A 24,392-nucleotide genomic window follows, 5' to 3' on the forward strand; every position below is an offset into this window, starting at 1 on the left:
TGGAGGGAAGAGAGAAGGTGTTTCCGACCCTCCCTCGCGGGAAGGTCGTAAATTATCAGCTCGGATCCCCCCCCCGTGGGGGAGGGGGGAGAGCAGAGAAAGACAGACAAAGTGGGGGTGCGGACAGAACGCGACCCAAAAAGCTTGTCAGGTGTTCCGGGCACGAGAATGTGTCGCCAGAACAGAACAGCACTGCCTCGCACGATGTAGGTATCAGAACAGATACTACACTTCGATCTTGTCCCGAAGGCCAAGGGATTACACTTTGATCTTGTCCCGAAGGCCAAGAACCGGTTGTTAAAATTGTCGGTATTCTGTTGTACCTATTTACTATGCCTCCCCACGGGACAGAGTTAGACACCAGGGTCGTTTTTTAATGTGGCGAAAAGGTACAAAAATAAAAATTGTCTCAGTCGTGAAGGATTTCTCCTCCACCGAAAGAGAACAAGAAATAGAAGTGCAGCAGCAGCACCTGAAGAACAGATACTACACTTTGATCTTGACCAAAAGCTGTTGTAGTTAAAGTAACATTTCACCTAAAGTTTTTTTTTATTATTATTATTATTATTCAGTAAAATTCAGGTAATTTCGACTGCATAATTTGAAAGCCACTAATTGTAACTTATTAGAATTGGCAAAAAAAAAAAAAAAAGAAATCAGTTGAAAATATTGTTTTTTATTTGAAAAAAAAACAAACCCTCCATACAAAATTTCGTCCCAATAGTGTAGAAAAGCCAGATTCGGTATAAAAATGTGAGGACTGTGCGTTGTACGAATTTTTATTTAAAATTCAAAACAAAAATAAATCATTGATAACTTAACAAACGCATTGTTAAGTTATTTATTTAGTTAGTTACCCCCCCCCCTCAAACGGAAACAAATTTCGACTTACACCGGTTGGAAAACACACGTGTTTTTTGAAACTCATTCATTTGCTTGTTATTCTGTGTGTGGTAAGTGTAACCTTCAACTGTAACAAATATTTGAGGGTTTTTTTGTTTTTGTTTCTATTTTTCTTAGAGTTTTATCTTTTTTAGAAAATTTATTCTGACGAAATTAACTTATAACGGTCGGGTTATTTTTCTCTTCTATCTTTATTGTTAACATATGGGCCCTGGTTTAATATTGTTTAGGTTAATACCGGGCGTGTTTTAATTTTTGTTGTTGCTTTCATAAAAAGTAAAAATAAAACCGTTGAGTCAACTTTGCCATTAACTTGTTTCATTTTACTTTTATAGTGTTGTAGGAAGTTTTGTCCAATGTATGAAAATAAATAAAAGCAAAGCTAAAAATTTGGTGACATATATACAAGTCAGAAAAGCATTTCTTGCAAAGCGTGAAAATTGTTAAACAAAATGTTTTTTGGCATACGTTTAGGAAATTGACTCCCACCTCTAAATTCCACAATTTACACTTTTTTCTTTTTGCACGTTAATCTCATCGATCACAAACTTAACTTTTAGATTAAAAAAAAAAAAAAATGACTTTTATCGTTAGGGATCAATTTTTAATTATAACGTTCTACCAAATTGAACATGTACTTTGTGACCATCACTAAGAAAAATATTGCGACTCTCTTACGCGACCGGTGTTTATTCCCGTCTATAAAAATAAGTGGGTATGGTAAATTTTTACTCTCTTTCCAAATGAGGACTTTGACAAGTTTTCGAGTAGGCTGTAAATGGACATCACAGTAATGTCCTATTTTTGCGTCGGAAAAATTTTCAATTCAAACGGAATTGAATACAAAGTTTAATTGTATACAAAAAAAAAAAACACTTTTCTGGGGTTATGAGTAATAACATCTGACAATTCAAACGTGTCTGTCTAACCTTACTGTAATTTACTGTAACTTTCCTGTAATACATTATTTTCCGTAAAATTTTGCAAACGGTCCATTCTTGGAGTGGGCATTTTCTTATACAGTGTAACCCGGATATAAGAGACTAATTAGTGCCCTTACAGCGTTCTTATATTCGAATAATTTGAGATCAGAGAAAAATTTATCTTTTATCCGTTTTTCTTATATTGGGGGTCTCTTATACCCGGGTTACATAGTGGTTGGAGCGAGACGATGCGAATGAAATAGATCAGATGAGAAGGGGTGAAAGAGGGTTAAGAAAGTTCTCTTCCTACCCCCCCCCCCCTTTTTTAAGACTGTCTATGCGAGAGTCGCAATATTTTTCTCGGTGATTACGTGTTAATAATTAAAAACTGATTGCCGACGAAAAAAATCATTAAATATTTTGATATTTTTTTTCACATTTTTTTATAATCTGAAAGTTAAGTTGTAATCGATGAGAAAAAAGAAGAAAAAAAAGTGTAACTTGTGGAATTTAGAGGTGGGGGGTCAATTTCCTAAACGTCTTTGTTTATAAACTGAATGAATGAACACATCTCCAAGGCAATGGTGGAAACCCTAGAGGAAGACCTCGAAATGGGGTAAAAAAATGGACGATAACGTTTAATCCTGCCAAGACTAAGCTTGTTTCCTTTAATAATTACAAGAAACCTTCTCAACCACCAATAGCTATCGCTAAAGATACATTACCTGAAAGTACTTTGTTCAAACTTCTCAGCATTTATAGGGAAGATGAGTTCGAACAGATACATCGAGAGCATTGCCAGGGATGCTGCGATAAAGGTGGGCTCTCTCTACCATGCTAGAAAGTTACTTATGCCTGAAAGTATCCTGTACCTCTACAAGGCCACCATTCGCCCATGTATGGAGTATTGTTGCTACTAGTCTCTCATTCCTGGACAGGGTTCAAAAAAGAATCGCCAACCTGATAGGTCCTGAAATTTCATCTAAGCTTCAACCTCTGTCCCATCGATGAAATGTTGCATCCTTCTACCTGTTTTACAAGTATTTTAATGATGGGTGTTCCGACAAACTACAATCCCTTGTACCCTTTCAACATAATTACCCCCAACAAACCCGACAAGCAGCAAAGTCATAACCCTACACAGTAGAGACCTCTAGATGTACGAAAGCCTTATACTCCAATAGTTTCTTCTCCAGAACTGCTAGACTTTGGAATTCCCTTCTGAGTTCCTGCTTCCCCAACTGTACTGACATGCAGAAGTTCAAGTGTAATGTGAACAGACGTCTTGCTGCTCAACTCCCTACATAGTATCCCTTCAACTTATGTCCCTGATAGTAGCCCCCTACATCAAAGTGGCACTTCTTTGTTTGGGGTGAAAATGTAATTAAAAAAAAAAAAACTTTACAAAGTAAAATATAAAAATTTAATTTCAATTGAATTTGTATATAAATTTTGCATGCACAAAAATTGAATGTATGCGCATGAAAACAAACTTGGCAACAGACCTGAATACCACTAAAAGTCAACTTTTTAAAGGTCTAGCACACATTGACCAATTATTATTGCCCTTAGATTGATAAATGAAAAATCCTTTATGTAAAAGGAGTGTGCGCGTTCTCATCGAGTAGTTCCAATATAAGGGCTCGATTTATTGTGCACACACGTAAGTATACAAAAGAGTTTTCCTGTTAATTTAAAAATTGTAACTGCAGGTGACGAAACTTGAACACTGCATATTAAAAAAAAAAAGAAAAGAAAAATATTTCTCTGGGCAAAATCTTTGTAAATTTCGGGTTAACAAAACTTGAAGATAACCTTAAATATGTATATAAAATAATCAGAAAATGGCAAATTTCAAGCGAAATTGAAAAAAAAAAAAAAAAAAAAAAAAAAGACCAAATTGCTTTAAGGCTAAATTTGTGAAATTTGGCCTAAAAACAGCAGGTGATTCTAAAATGGGTGATCGATTTACCTAGAATGTTGAATTAGAAACTGAGCACCCCTACAAATATTTAAAGATTAACTTTTTCCTTTTTTTATAATCTGATACATTAGTGTCCATTTGATAATAATCCACTGAAAAGATGAAAATAAAAATATATGGAGGAGTACCGCTCATACACGTGAACCACCAACTGCATTATTGCACGCACTTGTTACATCTATAGAATTAAGCACTATTTTATGTAGCTATACTAATATTTACCAAGTGTCATATTGTATCAATTATTTATTGATCTAGAGTTTGGCTTATATTGATGTCTGGGCTCATAAATAATAAACCAGTATTAAAAAAAAACACTACTAAAACTAAGTTTCTAATCAGACTCCTAGAAGATGAATTATTTTTCTATTGATTAATTTTTTTCCATAATTTTGGTATTGATATTAATTTCGACACGACAAATAGGTAATGTTTTCATCTGAAACTTTTGTAAGTAAAAATAATTTGTTAGGATGTAAATACCAAAACCTATTTCACTCGACATAATTTAGGTGACTGAAATAGGAATTAGCCACAATTAGTAAAATTGTCAACAGACAATAACCAACAATTGAAGATAAGGTAAATAAATTTGAACTAAATTTTTTTTTCTTTTTTATTTATCTTCTAGTCATGTTTTTGGTATTAGCTAACACCACCCCAATGAGATTCTACTTTTTTAGGTGATTATAACACATTGAAAAAAATTAGAATTTATAATAGGGGGGGGGGATCAGTTTCATATATAAATTTAACATATAATGCTCCCCCATTTCCAGGAAATTATAACATTTTAGGGCAGCTAACCAAATATGAGAAATAAATTTTGTGCATTTTTTGTTTTTTAGAAGAGGGTGTGTCTAAAAATCTTTGCCTTGACAGAGTACAAAATAGACTTCGTGGCTTAGTGGGGGATGCTCTTTTCTCTACCCTGCAACCTCTCTCCCACAGAAGAGACGTTGCGAGCCTATCCTTGTTTTATCGTTATTTCCATGGTAGGTGCTCGTCTGAACTCCAATCTCTGGTCCCTCCTCGCCAGTCCTTCACGAAAAACACCCGTCTAGCCGAATCCACTGTGAAAAATTTCCCTCACTCTTTATCTGTGCCTAAATCAAAACGTAGATTCCATGAACAAAGCTTCTTTCTTAGAACTGCACGCCTGTGGAACTCTGTTCTGTCTCCCTGCTTCCCACCTGACTACAACTTGGATGTGTTCAAGTCCAACGTTAACAAATTCCTAATGAACCGCCCCCTTAAGTAAACACTTCATCAAATCTCCACACTAACGTAATGTACTTGCAATAACCCTTATCCCTGAGTGGCTTCCAGGCCTTGATAAGTGGTGACCACTGTGTAAAAAAAAAAAATTTAAAAAAAAAAGCTTTTGCATATAGTAATTTTATAAGTAGACATTAAAACAATGACAGAATTAGTTATGACTTAATAACAATTTGATTAAATTAATAACAATGACAGAATAATGTTTTCATTTGAAACGCATTGGTTTAAAAGATCACCAATCTACACAAACACCATATTTTTTTCTGGTAATTATTTATCTATTGACTCATTTTTCATAATTTTTGAAAGTTATACTAATTTCGATATGACATAATGTTTTCACCTGAAATGCTTTAATGATATAAATAAATATCTAATATCAATATAGTTTTTCACTCTATTCGTATGTGTGTGTGTGTGTGTTTCTCTCTCTTCATCTGTATTGCACCTCAGACTACTACCATGCAACCACATCATTGCATGTAACGTCTTGAAATTTAAAAACAGAAACTTGCAAATAACATTTCTTAGATGCAATATTTTTAAATACTCTAAAAATGTGTTTAAAAGGAAATAAGAAATATATTTTATGCAGGTTTCATTAAAAAATATTCGGTACATAATGAGAAAAATTTAAAAATTTAAATCATCCAAAAACAAGAAAAATTTAAGAGACAGACAATTATCCGACAATTATATTGCAAGTGAAAGTGCCTATTATTAGGTATGGGCAAAAATGGGCGGAGAACGATAGGGGAACCTAGTTTTGAAAGCCGATTTATCATAATTTTTTGTAGGTTTCCGACTATTTTTTGATTGCATTTAAAAGATTAAGGACTAAACTTAATTTCCAAAAGGAAAAAAAATATGTGAAAAAAAAAATTATGAAAAATGTTTTTCACGGTGAGCTACTCAATTCAGCTAACTTTTGAAGTTAAATAAATTCATTGTAAAAATCCTTTAAAAGATAAATATTGGTTTTCTTGGTCTATTTCAAAGATAATTAGTAAAGTCCTAAGATATTGAATTAAATAAAAAAAAAACACCTTGTCTGTACAAAACATAAATTAATTAGCCTAAAACTGAGTGATTCGTTCACAAAATGCAACAAACTAAAGTTTTTCTAAACACTGAATCCGTACATTACTATTCTGACCGTTTGTATAAATTTATCCATATTTTTAATTTAATTATTTTTCTATGTTCCTGTTTTTAAATTAATTTTTTTTTAATTATTGTTCAATATTATATAACAAGTATGTTACACCGAAAGTTTCACATTCTTGCAGGCAAGGAAATTATTAAAATCTTGCATATAAAAATTATGCGAAACCTGTAATTAAAAAAAAAAAAAATAGAAATATTTTTTGCAATTATAATTTTTTTTTGTGTGTGAAAATGTTACATAAACAATGCTTAATTCAATGGTAATATCGGTAGTTTGAGAAATTCATTTTTCTTTGAGTTATATTGAATTCATTAATACGGATTTAGGAGCTTTTTTCATAACGTTCCTGCAAAAATTATTTTATTTTTATTGTTACAAATTAGGATGCTTTATTTATATAAAAAAGCAAAAATAGATTTTTGTGTATTTATAATTACTACCAAAAACCATAACGTTAGTAAAGGTATTTTTTGTTTAAAAAAAATAATACATTTGCACTAAAATTTAAATAAAAATAATTAGTTCAGTATTCCGCGATAATTATTTGATAAATGCTGAAAATTTCATTAAAATTGGTTAATTTCCTGATTTTTGGTGATTTTTTTTTTTTTTTTTTTTTTTTTTTTTTTTTAAGTAAAGGGGAAGGGGTCAAAATGTTTATACATTATTCGTTTTGCCTGTACCTACCTATTATATTAGATAGACAGGACATTTTGTGTCCTGCACTTTCACATAAGAACTAATCTATTTTGAAAAAATGGTATAAATTTGGGTACTTATGCAGAATAAGGACTACGCTATCGTTGGAATTTTCTGTTGATTTACATAAAACACTGAAAAGTGCCGAACAAAAGTTTTGTGATTTTTGTTTGTTTTTGTTTTTTTTTTGTGCAAAAACTGGATTTTTGTTTTTAAAAAAAAAAAAAAAAAAAAAAAAAGCATTTATTATGAAGATAATTCAATAAAAAATTGATTGAAGAATGAAAACTTCTTTTGCTTACAAAGAAAATACCATGAATAATTATTGGACTATTTTTACGAAACTTTAAGAAAATTAAAATTCAAATCAAGAAAAAGAAACACTCACTGTAAAGTAAGTTTCATGAATAAATATTTATTTTTTGGGCTTTGTTTAAGTTCTGTCTATTTATGCTGATTTGAACAGAAACAAACATTTTTTACTTATCAGTTGTTTATTCCAAAATGACTTTGTTCAAGTACAATCTTTGATTGTTCACAAACGATTTACTTCCGTTTCGTGTGGATCATTCTGTTTCATGTTGAATCTCCTGAAGCAAACGAACTTGACTCTTTTTCAGAATATTTTAAAACTAGTAAACATTAATCAGTAGGGACTTTTTCCAAACATTCAATATGAAGCAGAACAGTCTGCACAAAACAAGCGTAATTTTTTTGTAAACAATCAAAGATTGTACTTGAACAAAGTCATTTTTTGAATAACAAACTGATCAGTAAGAAATGTTTTTGATTTTATGTTTTTTTGTTCAAATCAAGATAAATATTTATTTTAATGTAAAGAACCAATGATAGCAGATGAATGTTTTCTTAAATGATGTTGTCTGCTGTGATTTCATTGGCTCAGTGTTTTGGCACCTTTTTGGTGTTTTATGTGAATTGACCGAAAAGTTTTGACAATAGTATAGTACTTGTTTGGCACAAGTACCTAAAATTGTGTATAGTCGATAAAAATTACATATTTTTAAAAAGATTATGACATGCTGAACATATTGGAATTAAAATCAATTTAGTATTAACCTATTGTAAATTGAGGGTGGGGGTGGACAGGAGTTCTTCACTGAATGTCAAACGGTGTTTAAAATGTTAGAGATCATGGATTTTGCACAGCCTAGGAAGAGATTATATATGGATCTAGTGGAAGGTTCTATTTGAGTAGCGCTTGAGATGGTTGAAGGATTAGATCCACTCTCAGAGGAATTTGGATGTAAAGCCAGAGTTATCTCAACAACTCTGAGTACTCTCTAATCTGGCGATTTGTCTGGAACATGTTGCTTCTTTATGGCAAACTGACCAGAGATGGTGTGAGTACAGACTCTTACTGCTTGCACTGAGAGGGTAATGAAGAAGAAACGTTTGAGCACGTGTTTTTCATTTATAGCAAACTTTGGTGACTCTGGAAATATGTCAACAAGGTAATGGCTTGCATCTATGCTGAGCATCTGAGTTCTGAATGTAGCATTTCTCATGCACAACTTAACTCTGTGACCGATGAAGAAAATGGTGCTTCTTTCCATCCTAGCTGTAGCAAGAATGGTGACATGGGTTTCATCTTTAAATGAGTGAGGTTCATGGGGCTGGACCAGACCTGGTTGTTTAATTTAAACATCAGCTTCAAGTGAAAATCAGATGTGATTGGAAAAAATGAGTGCATGACTCTAGTTTGTGCTTCTGAGGAGCCAAGTACAAGCTTATGTTCCCTGCCTAAGCATGGCACATTCCTCTAACTTAAAAAGTTGGTACTTCTCCAATTTATGAACCGTACTAAAGTAATAACATTATTTAGAAATCCATTCTTAATATGGAAAGGGGAAATTTTGTTAACTGTGACATGGTCCTTGGCTGTGGTAGAGGCCATTCTGAATGATGATAGCATCTTTGTTTTTAGCCAAAAACTACACCAACATTTAATATGAATTGGGTACAAAGAGTTATGTTTTGGCGAAGGAAGAAAATGAATGGATGTATATGGACGTTACATGCAAAGTATACTTAGAAAAATGGAAATAAATGAAGCCTTAAGAGAATAGAAGGATCACTGATGGCAAATGCTATCTAAACATGAACAGTTTTGTAAATGAAAATTGTGAAAACGAAACTGTATAACTAAACATTTTTATACAAGAGATAAGAATATACAGGGTAAAACGATAAAATTGTTGCCCTAAAAAAGATGAAATGATGAAGAATTTTCAGTGGGTAACTGTTTTGTATGGGTCCTGGGATTTATAATTTTGCAGGCAAATAGCAAAAGATCCTTCTCATGTTAACAAAAAAGAAAGTCTCTTCACCAATTTTTATTTTATAGATTAGTAATCAAAACTGTATTAAATCTCCAAAATCTAAATTTGAGAGGGGGTGCTTTGTATACATTAACTAATTATTTTTATATATATATAATTTTAGAATTAGCTTTTTGTGAAACACTATTCATAAATAAACTATAAAAATTACCCAGTTTAAAATTTATGATGTCATAAAGGATCTTCCTACTAGGATGACATCTTAAGATTTTCCTGATGTCTCTCACCTCTGTTAAAGTGAATGACTTCCTTTACTGTTCATAGGGACAAACATCCTCCATCACAAAACTGACCAAATATTTTGAACAAGATTGTCTTACAAATGAGACATAATCAGTGTGCTATAGAAATAGCCCAAAAGAGTTGTCAGAAATACACCAAACTTTTATTCTATTTTTTTGCCCGGTTTACATGTAATCGCCTAGAAACAGTAGAACCTCATTTTTATTTCAATATTAACATTCCAATAATACCTTTAATTCTTATACAAATTATTTGAAAGAAAGAATTTTTTTTTTTTTTTTTTTTTTTTTTTTCAGATCTGAATTTTTACTTGTCATTATTTGGCAAGTGCAGGAAAAAAAGATTTGCTTGAAAAACACTTTTTGTGACTTCTACCTGACATTAAACAAAAACATTTTTCTTCCTTTTATTTTTTTGTTTTACTGATTGCTTCACAGTATTATGCCAGAAGAAGAACCACTTTTTGTTTTTGAGGAAAATAAATCTGACGATGCTTGTGCAAATGACATCTCAAAAGACTGTGAAGATGAAAATGCTAACTTGCAAGATTGCAAAAACAGAAATTTTGTTGAGAAATTTGATGCAAAGAGCCAGCCTCACAGGACAGCACCCCAGAAACAGAAACATGTTTGTGACAAATCTAAGCCCACCTTAAAGATTTCTTTGTCATTGTTTGCAAACAGAAAAAACAAAAGAAACACGCCTCCCTTATCTGGTGACAAAAAGATAGAATCACAAGCATGTGGCATAGATGAGAAGGGCAAAAAAAATGGGATAGATGACGATGGCAAAAAACATGAAATGAATGACGATGGCAAAGACGACGATGTGATCACGAAGAAGCTGCCAGATAAAACGCAGGCAAAAAAACGAAAACGGATTTACAAGCCAAGGCCCTCTAAAGTCTGTGATCTATGTGATAAAGTTTTTGCTGACAGTTCGAGCTTTGGTAAACACAAGCGAATACACTTGCAAGAGAAGCCGTATAAGTGTGAACAGTGCCACAAACGCTTTCGTCAATCAAACGATTTAAAGAGGCACATAAAAACCCATTCCGTCAAAGTCGACTACCACTGTGACAAGTGCTCAAGCAAATTCAGCTGCCCCTTCAACTTCAAGCGGCACAAAGTTGTGCACATGTCAACAAAGCCCTTTAAGTGCAACCAGTGCAGCTCTTCTTTCTCACGCCAACTTGAATGTAATCTGCACATAAAGATCCACGCAAAAAAGGACCTTTTCAACTGTCACCTCTGTGGCATGGTCTTTTCACGAAAATATAATGTAAAAAGACATTTGTTGAACAAGACGTGCAAGAAAGTTTCTCCTCAAAAATTGTAACAAAACGTCAGATTTTATTTTCTTAATGGTTCATATGTAGCAAAGTTTTATTTTTTTATTTTTATTATTATTATTTTAGTGATTGTGCAGCATTGTTAATAAGAAAAAAAGATGTGAAAAAAAATTTATAATAAATAATTTTTACCAAACACAAGAAAATTTAATCTTCCATCGATCTGCATAGCTTTTCAGTTTTTTTTTTAACTTTTTTCTAAGTGTTTGTTCTTTCAGATTTTGTATCTCGTGGATATGCACATGAGATCAAATGGTTCAGTATAGTGTAAAGTAATCCATATTATAAACATAATAGTGCCAAGTACTTTGAAATAAAGCACTTAAGAACAGTTTCTGTAAGTTAAAAATCAGTTGAAAATGAAATATTTAACAGACTGTTTTCAGTTTATATTGTATTTTATTTTTATTTTCAGTTTGAAAAAAGTGACTGCGAACCTTCGAATCACAAAGAAAAATGTAATTCTTGAATCCCTATTTTTTATGAGACTTCTTGGCTGCGATACAAAATTTGAAAAAAAAAAATAAAATAAATACTTAAACAAAAGTTCCAAAAACGGGAACAGATTCCATTTTCTTAATGGTTGACATGCAGAAAAGTTCTCTTTAAATTATTAGTGATTGTGCAGCATTGTTAACAAGAAAAAGATGGATAAAAAAATATTTACAACAAATAACTGTTACTAAATGCAAGAAAATTTAATCTATCAATCTGTATAGCTTTTCAGTTTTGGAACTTTTCAGTGTTGCTTTAGATTTTGTATCACAGTCAAGAAATATTGTAAAAAAAAAAAGAATGGATTCAAGAATCACATTTTCTTTACATGATGTAAAGGTTTGCTGTCATAGGTTTTAAAAGTTGAAAATTAAAATAAAATACAATAACTGTCAACAGTCTGTTGAATATTTATTTTTCGACCAATCTGTAGATTCTTAACTTATTAAAACAGTTTTTTAAATTCTTCCTTTCTTTCTTTGCACTTTTATTTATTTTTTATTTATGGACAATAAAATTAAAGACAATGCACTTGTCTATAATACAAATTACTTTGCACTATAATGAATCATTTTACGTTATGTGCCCACCCATGGTAGAAAATCTGAAAGAACAAACACTTAAAAGAAAGTTTACAACTGGAAAACTATGCAGATCAATAGATTATTAAATTTTCTTCCATTTGGTAAAAAATTATTTGTTGTAAATTTTCTTTTTAAAACATATTTTCTTAACTATACTGCATAATTACCTAATTATTTTCTTTTTTTTTTCAATCTTAGATTATTATGTACATACTCAGGGCTTGAACTATCTACCTCCAAACCTGTTGACATGGGTGTTCTCCAATCCATGATTTTAACTTAATACTTTGATTCCCTTAAAATGTCACTTTTAACAGTAATAACATATTTATTTTAAAAATTATACAAAAGGAAACTTTACTGTTCATGTGTGCTAATCTAGTCTCAACTAAAATCCGGTCAAACTAATAATGACACAGATCAAGGGCAGCAAAGGTTAAAAACACAAAGTTGTCTCAAGTTGAAAGTACATATAAAAATAAATAACAAGAAAAAAACTTGAAAGGATTACTTTTGGAGGTATATCGAAAATGAAAAACATTTCTTTAACATTAACATCAATAAGGCAAATCATAGATAAGGATTATGAATTCATCAAAATGATTTTAAAGGAATGTGATCTGAATTTCTGATGAAACTAGGTAAACAATTAGTATTTGGGGAAATGTGGGTCAGAAAATCTAATGTGATGTAAACTGAGGAGGGAATGGATAAACAAAACCAGGAGACGGATTCGATCTAGGGAGATGGAATCTGACAGAAGCAACGAATATGCACAGTGATAGAGATTATGCAAAAGCTTGGTTATCGTGTGATTGAAATGAAGTAAAAATAAAGTCATTTTTGTTTCATTGCTTCAAGGGAAAAAAACTTACAACTGACAAGAACAAAAGTAAACAATTTATAATTTGGAATAATTGAAATTCAATCTTTATTGTGTAACAAAACTTCCACTTTCTTTTGGAAATTACAGATGTTAAATGTGGGAAATTGTATTCTTTATAAAATATGCAATTCTTAAATAAATTCTGAAAAAATTGTTAATTGTTACATTTGTAATTGAAAAAAAACATGCACACATTGGTTTATTTTTCTCACTTTTCATTTTACGCCACTCTTCCCTTGTCAAGATATCCAACATCTTTTTGATATTTTACAAACTCACTCTCCTATCTGTACGGTTCAATCGGCCGACTCTCTTCAAACTCTGTACAGCTATGTGCAATTACTTGCTTCCAAGTTTCCTTGGCCAGCCAACATTCCTGCAATTCAAGACATGTTTATGCAATGATTTATCCAATAAGTCAAACACTCCACATGATCATAAACCATCTATGCTAGTGATGGGACAATTCCAATATTTTCTTGATTTCAAAACAATTATAGAATCCGATTCTTTTTTTTTTATTTACTCATGCCATTCTTACCATAATCAGGAATTGAAAATTAAATTTTAAACAAACAAAAATTTTTTTAACATTTTTGGAATCTGAAATTAGCCTCCAGAACTGATTCTGATGCCTAAAAAAGTTCTGATTTTCTTTTTTTTTAATTCCAGATTCTGAGTAATCTTCCCAGCACTAATAATAAATAGTAGTGTTGGGGCAATAAAATTTGGAACCTTTAGAGATATTGAAATCAGAAAAATTTGAGCCTAATTTCTGATTTCAAAAACAATTCTTTTTTTTAAATTGATTTTTTTATTGCTGCTACTAGTGATAAATTGTTTTTGTCCGTTTTTTTTAAACTAACAGTAAATATAAAATCTATATATCATACAATGTAAATTTATTTTACTTGTGTAAATAAAAAAAATCAATGAAACTTTGCATAAATTTGCTAGGTAATCTTTAAAAGAATGCAGTTGATTTATAGGGTTGATAAAAATGTTTGAAAATGAAAACATTTTTGCTAAGAACAATACTGACAAACATTGATAATTAAATTAAAAGCAAAAAATCAATGTTTTTTTAATTTTTTTTTATTTGGTGTAATAGACTGGTCAGGTATCTCAGCTTGTTGCTTTTAGCTACTTCTGCAAACTGCAGAAGTAGCTAAAAAGTGTGAAAAAAAAAATTAACATTTTCAAAAGCTTGATTCCAATTCCAATCAACCATACCAACAACTCTGCATGAGAACTGATGTTTGTAATTTGGTGTCAGTTGTTTGATTTTGAATTTTTATGTCTGAATTAGTTGTGAAACAAAACTTCTAAGGCTATATAAAAAAAAAATTGATTGGGATGGTGATAGATGGAAATAAAATTAAAGACAAATAATAAAAAATGATTCTTGGTTATTAATATTAATGGTTCCCACCAGTTTTGGCAAATAGAATCCTGAACAGAAGCGTGTGCTCTATCCCAACTATCATCAATGAACCTGAGGTAATCTAGTCAGCATCAGACAAAGCCAAACTCTTTGCCAAGAACTTTGCAGCTAATTCTACCCTTTGCGACCAAGGGCGCCAACCCTCAATATTTCCTCCTGTATCAAAAAACACACTGTGATATACAAATATCTGTTCGTGATGTTGCTTAGCTAATCAAAAACCTTGATTCCAGTAAAGCAACCGGCCCTGACGGTATTCCAATTATAGTATTCAAAAAACTTCAACCAGAACTAGCGCCCATACTTACAAAACTGTTTAAATGTTGTCTTAAGGAGAATTGCTTCCCATCACCCTGGAAAATCTCATCAGTATGCCCTGTATTTAAGAATTCAGGTGATCGTTCATCCCCCTCTCAGTACAGGCCAATATTTCTCCTGTGCGTCATGAGTAAGTTGCTGGAATCTGTGTTAAATAGAGAAGTAATCAACCATCTCAACAAAAATAACTTTCTTAGTGACACACAATATGGTTTCCGTTCTGCTAGATCTATAACAAATGTGCTTAGTTATAACTCATAGGATTAGCGAATCTCTCGACAGAGATAACCTTTCTAGGGCAATTGCTCTTGACATATCAAAGGCCTTTAATAGAGTATGGCATAAAGGTTTAATTCACAAGATCTCCAGCTATGGTATAGCTGGAAATGTCTTCTCAATTATTAAATCATTTCTCTCTGATAAGAGTAGTAGTTGAGGGGCAAAAATCAGAAGCTCACAGTATCAATGCTGGAGTCCCTCGGGAGTCCATCCTGGGCCCAACTCTTTTCCTGATCTACATTAATGATCTTCCTAATCATATCCTTACATCATTCGTAGACATTTTTGCTGATGACACTACCATCTATGGTAGCACATCTAAGACAGTAAACGACCAAGTTCTCTCTCCTCTGATCTTGATCACGTTGTACAATGGGAAAAGGAGTGGCTGGTTACTTTTAATGCATCTAAAACCAAGCTTTTATCTTTACACCATCAACGTTCTGATCCCCATCGGCATCAATTAAAATGAATAGCTCTTGTCTTGGGTAGTCAAGTTTTGACAAGCTTCTGGGCTTGACCTTTACTCCTGACCTTAAATGGAATATGTACATCAAATCTGTTGCCAAAGCTGCTGGAAAAATGGTGGGATCCTTCTATCAATCCAGTAGATATCTCACTGCTGATGCAATTCTCTATCTATATAAGAGCCAGGTACGTCCAAGGATGGAATACTGTTGCCACATCTGAGCAGGAGCTGCTAGAAAGAACCTGTCCTGCCTTGATAGAGTTCAAAATAGACTTCGTGGCCTTGTAGGAGGTGTCCTTTTTGTCTTCGCTGCAATCTCTATCTCACAGAAGAGATGTTGCGAGTTTGTCTCTGCTTTATCGTTATTTTCATAGAAAGTGTTCGACTGAGCTTCAATCTATGGTCCCCCCTCGCCAAACTTTCGCAAGAAACACTCGTCTAGCTAAAAACACTCAATAATTCCCCCCAATCTTTATCTGTGCCTAAACCTAAATGTAGATTCCATGAACAAAGCTTCTTTCTTAGAACTGCACGTCTGTGGAATTGTTTTCCTGCTTTCCAGCTGTCTATAATATGGTGGTCTTCAAGTCCAACGTAAACAAGTTTCTGATGAACCATTCCATTTAAGTTAACAAATTTACCGAACTTCCATTAATATCGATTACTATATTGCCCTTTTGACTACTGTTCACTCTTTAACCTTTATCCTTGAGTGGCCTCTCAGCCTTGATAAGTGGTGACGCCTATGTAAAAAAAAAAAATTATTGAAACTGTTTAACAAGACAAAAGTACACTCTTATAACCGGTGAATAAGATACAAATAATTGGGCTAAAAGGGACAGTAAGAATCCTAAAAATAATTCTGTTTGAGTCTATGATCTCCAAGAAAAACATTAGAAAATAAGAAACTAAGTGAAAGATAGTGAAAATTTTCTGACATAAAAATGTAAATGTATATAAAGTAAAAGATGGTCACACACTTTTTGAAGACACTTATTTTTAAAGTAAAATTTAAGTGGGAATTTGAAAATTTTGAAGTGTCGAATATAATGATAAAATCATTTTTATTTACTGATTTTTTTGTAAGTCCGATATTTCGCTAATACATAGCCTCATCAGGGTCGAAAGTCCGGTTTATGAATTTTTTTCTTTTTCTTCATATTGATGTTATGGCGAAGAGAAGAGCATTACACACTTGAAACCACCGGAACAGCACGTAAATTCTCTTCTCTTAGCCATAACACCAAAATGAAGAAAAAGAAAAAAGAATTCACAAACCGGACTTTCGACCCTGATGAGGCTATGTATTAGCGAAATATAGGACTTACAAAAAAAAAATCAGTAAATAAAAATGATTTTATCATTATATTCGACACTTCACTTTTCAAATTCTCAGTACACAGTACAGTTACAAGACTTTGTCTTCCTATCCGATCGCGGTTAATCACCTGAGAAGGCCAGGGGATGAGTTGACCAAAACATGGTGAAACAATAACAACTATGAAGAGGAGATAGCAGTCCGCAAAAGAATGAATGCATAAATTATGGAACCTCATTTCAAAAGATTTTAAAATATATTTAAAAATAACGGTATATTCTCTCATTTGAAAATTTAAATATTTCAGATTTGCATTGAATTTGATCTGGTTATTAGACACCAATTAAACAAGATTCATTGAATTTCAATTTTTTTTGTTAATACTTCTTAATCTTCAGCCTTAAATTTTAGAAAGTTAGAATAAGGATTTTAGACATAAGATATGTTATCTTTATTTCTTGCCTATTTGGCATAACTGTAAAAGTGGTTGCTAATAGGCTGGGAAACTGGGATTCAATCCTCAATCTAGTCATGCCAAAGACTTAAAAAAAATGGTACTTGATGCCCTCTTGCTAAACATTCAGCATTATAAGAGAAGGATCAAAGGCAAGTGGAGTAATTCTGAGAATGAAGTGGTGCACTCTTACACCCAAGGGAGCCTTGAGGTCACCCTTTTAACTTTAATCTTTACAAAGGGACACAAAATTGATGCAAAAATGTTCTATGTATGAAATTTATTTTATTTGTTTTGGGATGGGTATTCTAGCCTCCTCTAAAACCAATAAGTTGCTTTTATATGACTGAATAATGGTGTTGCGTTTTTTTTTAATCCTACCATTCCATTTACATGTAATTTTGTATGGATTTTTATTTTAATGCATAGAATGGCTTTCCCATACAATAGTGTGGTTATCTAAAGTAGCTGCATTATTCTGAGAACTGCTGAGTGGTGAGTGTTTGCGTAAATTTGTACTGGGTAAAATTGCTATTGCAATGATTGTCCTGCCACAATATTGTTAACGGCTCGTAGGTTTAAATTACTTAGGTGAACATTGAAGTTAGAATTAGGCAGACACTCTGATTGTTGGTTGTTCTGTCTGGGAATTGTTGATTTTGTGCTCGATAGCATATAGTGTTGCGATGGTTCAAGTTGTTGAGGTTGTTGGTTGTCAAATCACAGTTGACTGTTTTGTACCATCTCAGAGTTCTTGCTCGACATCACATTCAGGTTCAGGCAATCAAAACGGTTACCATTATTCAAGTAGGGATTATTTCTTTTTATCAATGACTGGTTAACTATGGAGAGATCGCAATTCACTGTGTTTGCTGTTCGCCGGATTGTTGAAATGCTGGGAGCCAATATTTGACCAGTCTGTAAGCACTGGTCACTCTTGAGAACATTTAATGTTAGCCATGGTCAGTCTAAATTGACTGTACTAAAAGGATGTGTGGAAAGGCCATAGTTTGTTAATGCTGAAGAATGAGAAACATTGTTGTTAGTAGTCGGCCATTGACTCTTGTCCAGTGAACAAACGTTTGAAATAATGAGGTCACAGTTTCCGGTGCTATCCACTTCCTTTGTGACATTTGGGATTTGCTGGCTGGTATTCCTATCTGGTAAATTTGGTTGTCGGTTGATGGTAACATGATTGCTGCGTGTCAGATCACAGTCGACGATGCTTTTTTGGTTCATCTGGTTATTGTTTGCCAAAAGTTGATTTCTTTTCTGACTAATGTTAGAATAAATACTGTTGCCAGCAAATCTATTATTTGGAGTGAGGTGGTTAGCTAACTGCTTACGATTGTTGCAACTGATACGTGCCGGGAGGTTGTATCCCACAGTACTTTGACTGCTGACACCTTCAGACATTAAATATATCCTGTTCATCACATTCCTGTTGGTCATAGTGTTGGTAGCATTACGTTGACTGGTAGCCATGGAATTCTGATTTCGGAACTGGTTTTGTAAGAAGATGTTGTGAGACGATGGTTGTGAGAGGCCTGAAACTGCAGTTTTGTTGGCAGTCAAGACGAGTGCAGAACCAGAGGTCGACCCTTGGTTTCTGGAAATGTTGGTGCTAGAAAGACCCTGACCTCTGAAAGGTCTCTTTAGTGAGCTGATGCCAAGTACTATGACATCGTTGCTTTCGTTACTCAGGCGCTTTTGGGGTAATCTAATGGAATTTGCAGCATTCTGATGTAAAGAATTAATGTTTCCAAGATGCAGATCGTAACTAACTGTACTGTTTGTGATCAGTGGTATCCACATCAAATTCTGGACTGCAGACTGTTCCCTATGATAATTTTTGACTTTCAAATTTAAGGAATTTAAATCTGTGCAGTTAAAAGTATTTCTTTGGTCATCCCCACTGTAAGCGCTTGTCATTAATTTAGACTCTGCAGTAGAAGAAACAGATGGATGAACTACATTCTCAGCATCAGGTTGACCATTTAATTGGTGGTTTATACTCTGCATAAATGGTCTGTTATTAGTATTGACTGCTTTCTTCATGGTGATGCCCAGGTGAGAATCTTTGTGTTTGTTAAGTGTGTCTACGTCTGGGAACCGCTTCTTGCAAAGAGGGCATTCCAGTTCCTTGTCCATGGCATGTTTCAGTATGTGGATGGACAGATAGTATTTGTTCTGGAAGAGTTTGTGGCAAACTTTGCATTCTGATTCTTGTTCTTGGGAGTGAACATTCCGCATATGTCGTTCCAGATGCACCGGTCGCAGAAATGTCACTTGGCAGTGCTCACATGTGTACAGTTTCTGCGCCTGGACACTCGTCTCTTCAACTTGACTGGCACCCATAGTCAATTAATGTTTTTATATATATTCATTTTTTAAATAGTTTTTCAATTTTAAATCCAAAATTTTTTTTTTTTCGAAAGAGGTTACAACAAAGTTTTAAAATTTTATCCAAATTATTTCTCAAATATAAATTTGAACTGATTTTATGTTTTTTTTTTAATTCAAATAAAATTCTTCCAATAATTCATAATTTCTTCATTCATTTTTAATGTGAGTATTGAATGTTATTTCTTGGACATCTTTGTTAAAAAAAATGGTTCCAGGTATCTTGTAATCAGGAATAATTTGCCACTTCAACACCAGAGCACATAAATCCCAAATTTAAAAGCAGCTACCATATCTGCATGTCAAAGAAATTTCCGTTTCCAATTGTGTATCATATTTCAACCTGAAATTTAAGAAAAAAATATATCAAGGTATGTATATGTAGTGTAACAAAAATACAGTTGATGTAAAAGTCTACACAATGATACATATTGTTAAAATGTCAGTTTTTTTGTGATGTAAACTAGGCAATGGAGCTGGTAGCCAAAATATTCAACTGCAGAGCTGTAAGTTTAAAAACTCTGACTCCAACGCAAGGAAATTTTGACTAGTGTTTTGATTTAAAAAAGAAAACTTAATTTGGCCATTACAGACACAAAGCTATATTAAGCTTTGTGTATGCCATTAATATTTATGATTATATAATATTTATGCCATTAATATTTATCATTAGATAGACAAATTTTATTAAATATAACCAGAAAGTACATGAACCAGAGCAACAATGGTTTATATTTTCTTCAGTTCGGATTAGAATTGACCTTTTGTAGAGTATGGTTTTATTGGTTAATAATTCACATAACTTCTAATACATTAACATTTGACCATGTTCGAAGAAATCCCTCTATTGCTCCTCACATTCAGAGATCATTGCTAATTCCAGTTGTTACTGCTCTGTTTATTTATGCTAGATGCATCTTACAGACTTCATCAGGTGATGTATTACTAAGTTGTTGATTCCTTTCCCAGCCTTATTGCCCATTATATACACAGAAGTTTTTAAGCTTTAATTGTGTAGAGCAAGTCTTTTTGCATCAAGATGTCATCAGTAAAGCCTGGCTCAACTTTGAACTTAGTTGCTATTATTCAAATCTTTGACAAGTTTTTTTTTATGCTTTGTGCTCACTTTATGCATTTCTCTGTTACAATCCCTTAGTAACCCTTAGAAAAGTCATAATAGCTGAGTCACTGCAATGGTAAGGCATTGAGTAGGGTAGGAAACTTGACTTTTAAATGATTTATATTTGACATTTCATTTGGAATACATTTAACTTTTTTTTTTGTAAAGAATAAATTCAGATGTTTCTATAGTCGAAGAACCACACTGATCCAAATTTTCCAATTTTGATTTATAGAAGACGTCTGAAATGGTCAAAGCCATTTACAATTTGAAAGTAACAATAAAATGTAAAGTTAGATGACATTAAAGAGTACAAGTGTGATACTATAAAGTGGTCCTGAGGTGGATTTGAGCCACTGAGAGGGGGGGGAATAGACAAAGGAAGAGGAAATAGCTTAGAATAAACAAAGAAATCGGAAATATCCTACAATCAACAATAGATAGGAAGTAGCAAACAATAACAATAGAAACCTATTGATAAAACAGGGAAGGGCAGCTTCCAGTAGCCAGGGTGGGGTGGGCGACCTGAGATACCAAGAGAGAGGAAACAGTCAGTTGACATTTAAATGCCCGTCGCGGCGGATGGAAGTTGGACATTTTAGAGTTGACAACTAGATGCCCTTGATGGCGATGGGAGTTGATAACGACTACAGTTGGACATTTAGAGTTGACTGTGAAACAGAGATAGACAAATGTAACATTGATAGAACAGGGAGAAGACACACACAAACACACACACTCACAAGTCCAACAGTCAATTTATATGTGAACATTGGCGTTTGTGTTTTTCCTTTCTTTGTTCATATTTGTACTTTTGTGAAACCACGCGTGTGTCCCCACCGACAGTCGCCAACAGGAAAATGACAATCTGGCTATGAGAAGAATAGTTGAATGAAAAATCCACGATAAACGACATTGGGAGTTGGCGATCTGTCGACCTTCAGGCGATTTCACAACGTAAAGGGCCACGCAGAAAAAAAATTGAAGCGGCCGTATCCATTTTGAAAAAAAAAATCAACTAAACAAACATATTTTCTTGCCTCGTTGAAATGTGCGAATACAGGCTTTTCCATGTGTGATTCATTGGGAGAGAGAGAAAGAGAAAGGGGCATCCTAGCGGCGGTGACTTTGAAGAAGACAGTGTGGAAATCAGGTAGGAGCGGCCGGACAATGAAAAAAAAGGGAGTGACGGAGTGAGGGAAGTCAACCGAGATAGAAGAAAAGAGATAGGGGTGTCAGGAGATTGGCGACTACAATGAAAAATGTTGGATGGAGAAGCTTAGTTCAATGGGAGAGAGGGGGTAATCGATAAAGAAATATGAGGAGCAAGAGCGTGGTCACGCACATCTGTGTGAACAAAAACTTGATATATTGAGATTCGTCGCAGTTTTTTTATATATTTTTTTTTTTACATTAATGCTTAAAAAGATAGGGAAAAATGTGCTGTGTGTGTGTGTTTTTTTTTTTTAAAGAAAGACACAAGCAATGTCGTTCTTTTTGTATACATGTTTTTTTTCTCTTTCGTGGATCATTTTTTTTTCTTTTGTTGTTAGGATTGATTTTTTTCTCTTTCTTGGAAGATCGCTCCAGGTGGAGATGAGAGTAGGGATGGGGTGCAACATGCTAGTGTGGAGATCTCCCATGAGGGAGGGGAGCCTCAGAGATGATAATTATTTCGGGAAAGTTTGATATAAGATAGTGATTTGTATTGAAGAAGTTCAAAAGTGAGGGGAGCAAGTTACATATTGTGAAGTTTTTTCTCCCCATGTGTTGACTAGCAACATGAGATGTGGCCACATGCATCAACTCCTGATGCACGGATTGTGTTCACTCGGTGTTAAAGTGGCATCGGAAAACATGGGGGTGCATCATTTTGTTACTTTGTGGAAATGTAAGCCTAGGATAGGAAGTGCTAAACATTTCAATTCTTGTCCATATAGAGGTCTTCTATATTTGTGGCAATGCGGCGTTCTCCCATCTTTTCACTCATGGTTTACAAGGACTTCTAGCAGCATAACACATTTTATGAGAGATGTGCGTCGATATTAAGGAATTTCATGAGAACTTCATCTGTTGTGGAAACGGGGATTTGTCTTACGTCGCGTGCTAGGTGATGGGGGCTGAGGTGATAGTTAAAAAAAAAAAAATTAAGTCATGGTGATTCGACTTGGCCAGGTTGTTGGCAGAAAACGGAGCATGAGTTTTTGTGGGATGCAGGAAAAGAAGCATCCAGAAATTCAGATAGTTAGGGATATGACACACTGGCACGTGGAGTACGTTGGTTCTATGGTCCGGCGGCAGATGAAGAACCATTGAGAAATTGTATTTAGAGTGGATGTATTTAACATACGTCGAGAACATGGATAAATGAAAGTTTAATGTTTGCAGAGTGAGTTACTGACGAAGATCAAAGTTGATGCGATGAGTGATTGCAATGAGGTCAGCCAAGAATTTTAATATTTTTTACCAATGTTCACGATTTATGGAGAGGGGTAGAATTAAGAGACGCAGACCGATGATCTGTGCAGAGGGGAAGAGAGAAGGCCCTTCACTTTAAAAAAAATAAGGAAAAGAAAATAAAAAATAGACAGTCACAAAGAAAATTTCTTTTTATTAAAATTGTCGTCTATAGAAAAAGATGGAGACTGTTTAAACAAATTTTTCTGTACACTTGCATTCGGACTTTATATTTTAATTGTTGTTAAAAAGAATAGAAAAAAAAAGACTCATCTTGATTTTAAAGAAAAACATTTTGGTCATGTGTAAAAAAAAAAAAAGAAAACTGCTTGCGTGAATGTTTATGTATTTCTAACGATGAAGATTACATATGTTTCTTGCTTGTAAAATTGCGCAGGGACTTCTTAATTGATTAGTACAAGAAATGAGAAAAATTTGAAAGAAAAAAAAGAGACTTATAATTGTTAAATGCTATTTTTTTTCAGGTTGTGGGTTTTATTGTGTTGAATTATATTGTTTTAGTGTTGTCGAAAACAGAAACAGTAGAGAAACAATTTCGTTTTGTTAAAATGTTACTTGTTTTTTTAATAATGTTGCAAGTGATTATTTGAGTAAAATGTATAAGATTGTCCTTCTTATTGAAAAAAAAATGGCCAGAGACCAGACAGGTTCAGGGGGTGTGCACAAGGTTTTCCCCGGTGAGAGGTGACAACAAAAAAAATCTTCATGATTTTTTTTTTTTGGGGGGGGGGGGGAGAGGAGAGTGGCACTATGCCTGTTATTGTTGAGGTGATTAAAATGCCTCATGATTTTTTTTGATTTTTTAGGGGGTGGGGCGAAATATTTTGGAGGTGGTTAAAATTCCTCCTGTTTATTTTTGGGAGGGTGGGGCGAAATGGCGGATGCCTGTTATGGTTGAGGTGGTTAAAATTCCTCTTGTTTATTTTTGGGTGGATGGGGCGAAATATTTTGGAGGTGGTTAAAATTCCTCTTGGTTATTTTTTTTTGGGGGGGGGGGCGAAATATTGTGGAGGTGGTTAAAATTCCTCCTGGTGATTTTTGGGAGGTTGGGGCGAAATGGCGGAATGCCTATTATTTTGGAGGTGGTTAAAATTCCTCTTGTTTTTTTTTTCTACCTCGATTGAGGGACAAGGTTGATTTTCCCTCTTGGGTATGAAAAGCTGTACCAGTTGTCTGGAGCCAGTCAAAAAAGGAATTGCTTTGAAGAGTTGTTTTTTAAGGGTATTCAAATA

The 24,392-nt window shown here is 33.5% G+C and overlaps 2 protein-coding genes across 2 annotated transcripts in view; one reads left to right on the plus strand and one right to left on the minus strand.

Annotated features, from left to right (window-relative positions):
- Positions 1 to 865: 865 nt before the first annotated feature.
- LOC145277744 (uncharacterized) lies at positions 866 to 13,030 on the plus strand. Its single transcript, XM_080129459.1, has 2 exons — positions 866 to 953; positions 9,858 to 13,030. Exon 2 carries the CDS (start codon positions 10,003 to 10,005, stop codon positions 10,897 to 10,899), a length of 897 nt encoding a protein of 298 aa, XP_079985585.1. The 5' UTR covers positions 866 to 953; positions 9,858 to 10,002; the 3' UTR covers positions 10,900 to 13,030.
- A 4,525-nt stretch (positions 13,031 to 17,555) lies between these two features.
- Positions 17,556 to 24,392, minus strand: part of LOC145277743 (uncharacterized) — a 40,121-nt gene continuing 33,284 nt past the window's right edge. Inside the window, exon 2 of the mRNA XM_080129458.1 lies at positions 17,556 to 19,905. Within this exon, the coding sequence (XP_079985584.1) occupies positions 18,123 to 19,517 (1,395 nt within the window). The 5' untranslated portion in view covers positions 19,518 to 19,905 and the 3' untranslated portion in view covers positions 17,556 to 18,122. The remainder of the gene's footprint in view (positions 19,906 to 24,392) is intronic.

This window comes from Euprymna scolopes, chromosome 6 (genome assembly GCF_053919585.1).
Source record: "Euprymna scolopes isolate OS-2025 chromosome 6, ASM5391958v1, whole genome shotgun sequence".
Lineage (NCBI taxonomy): Eukaryota > Metazoa > Mollusca > Cephalopoda > Sepiida > Sepiolidae > Euprymna > Euprymna scolopes.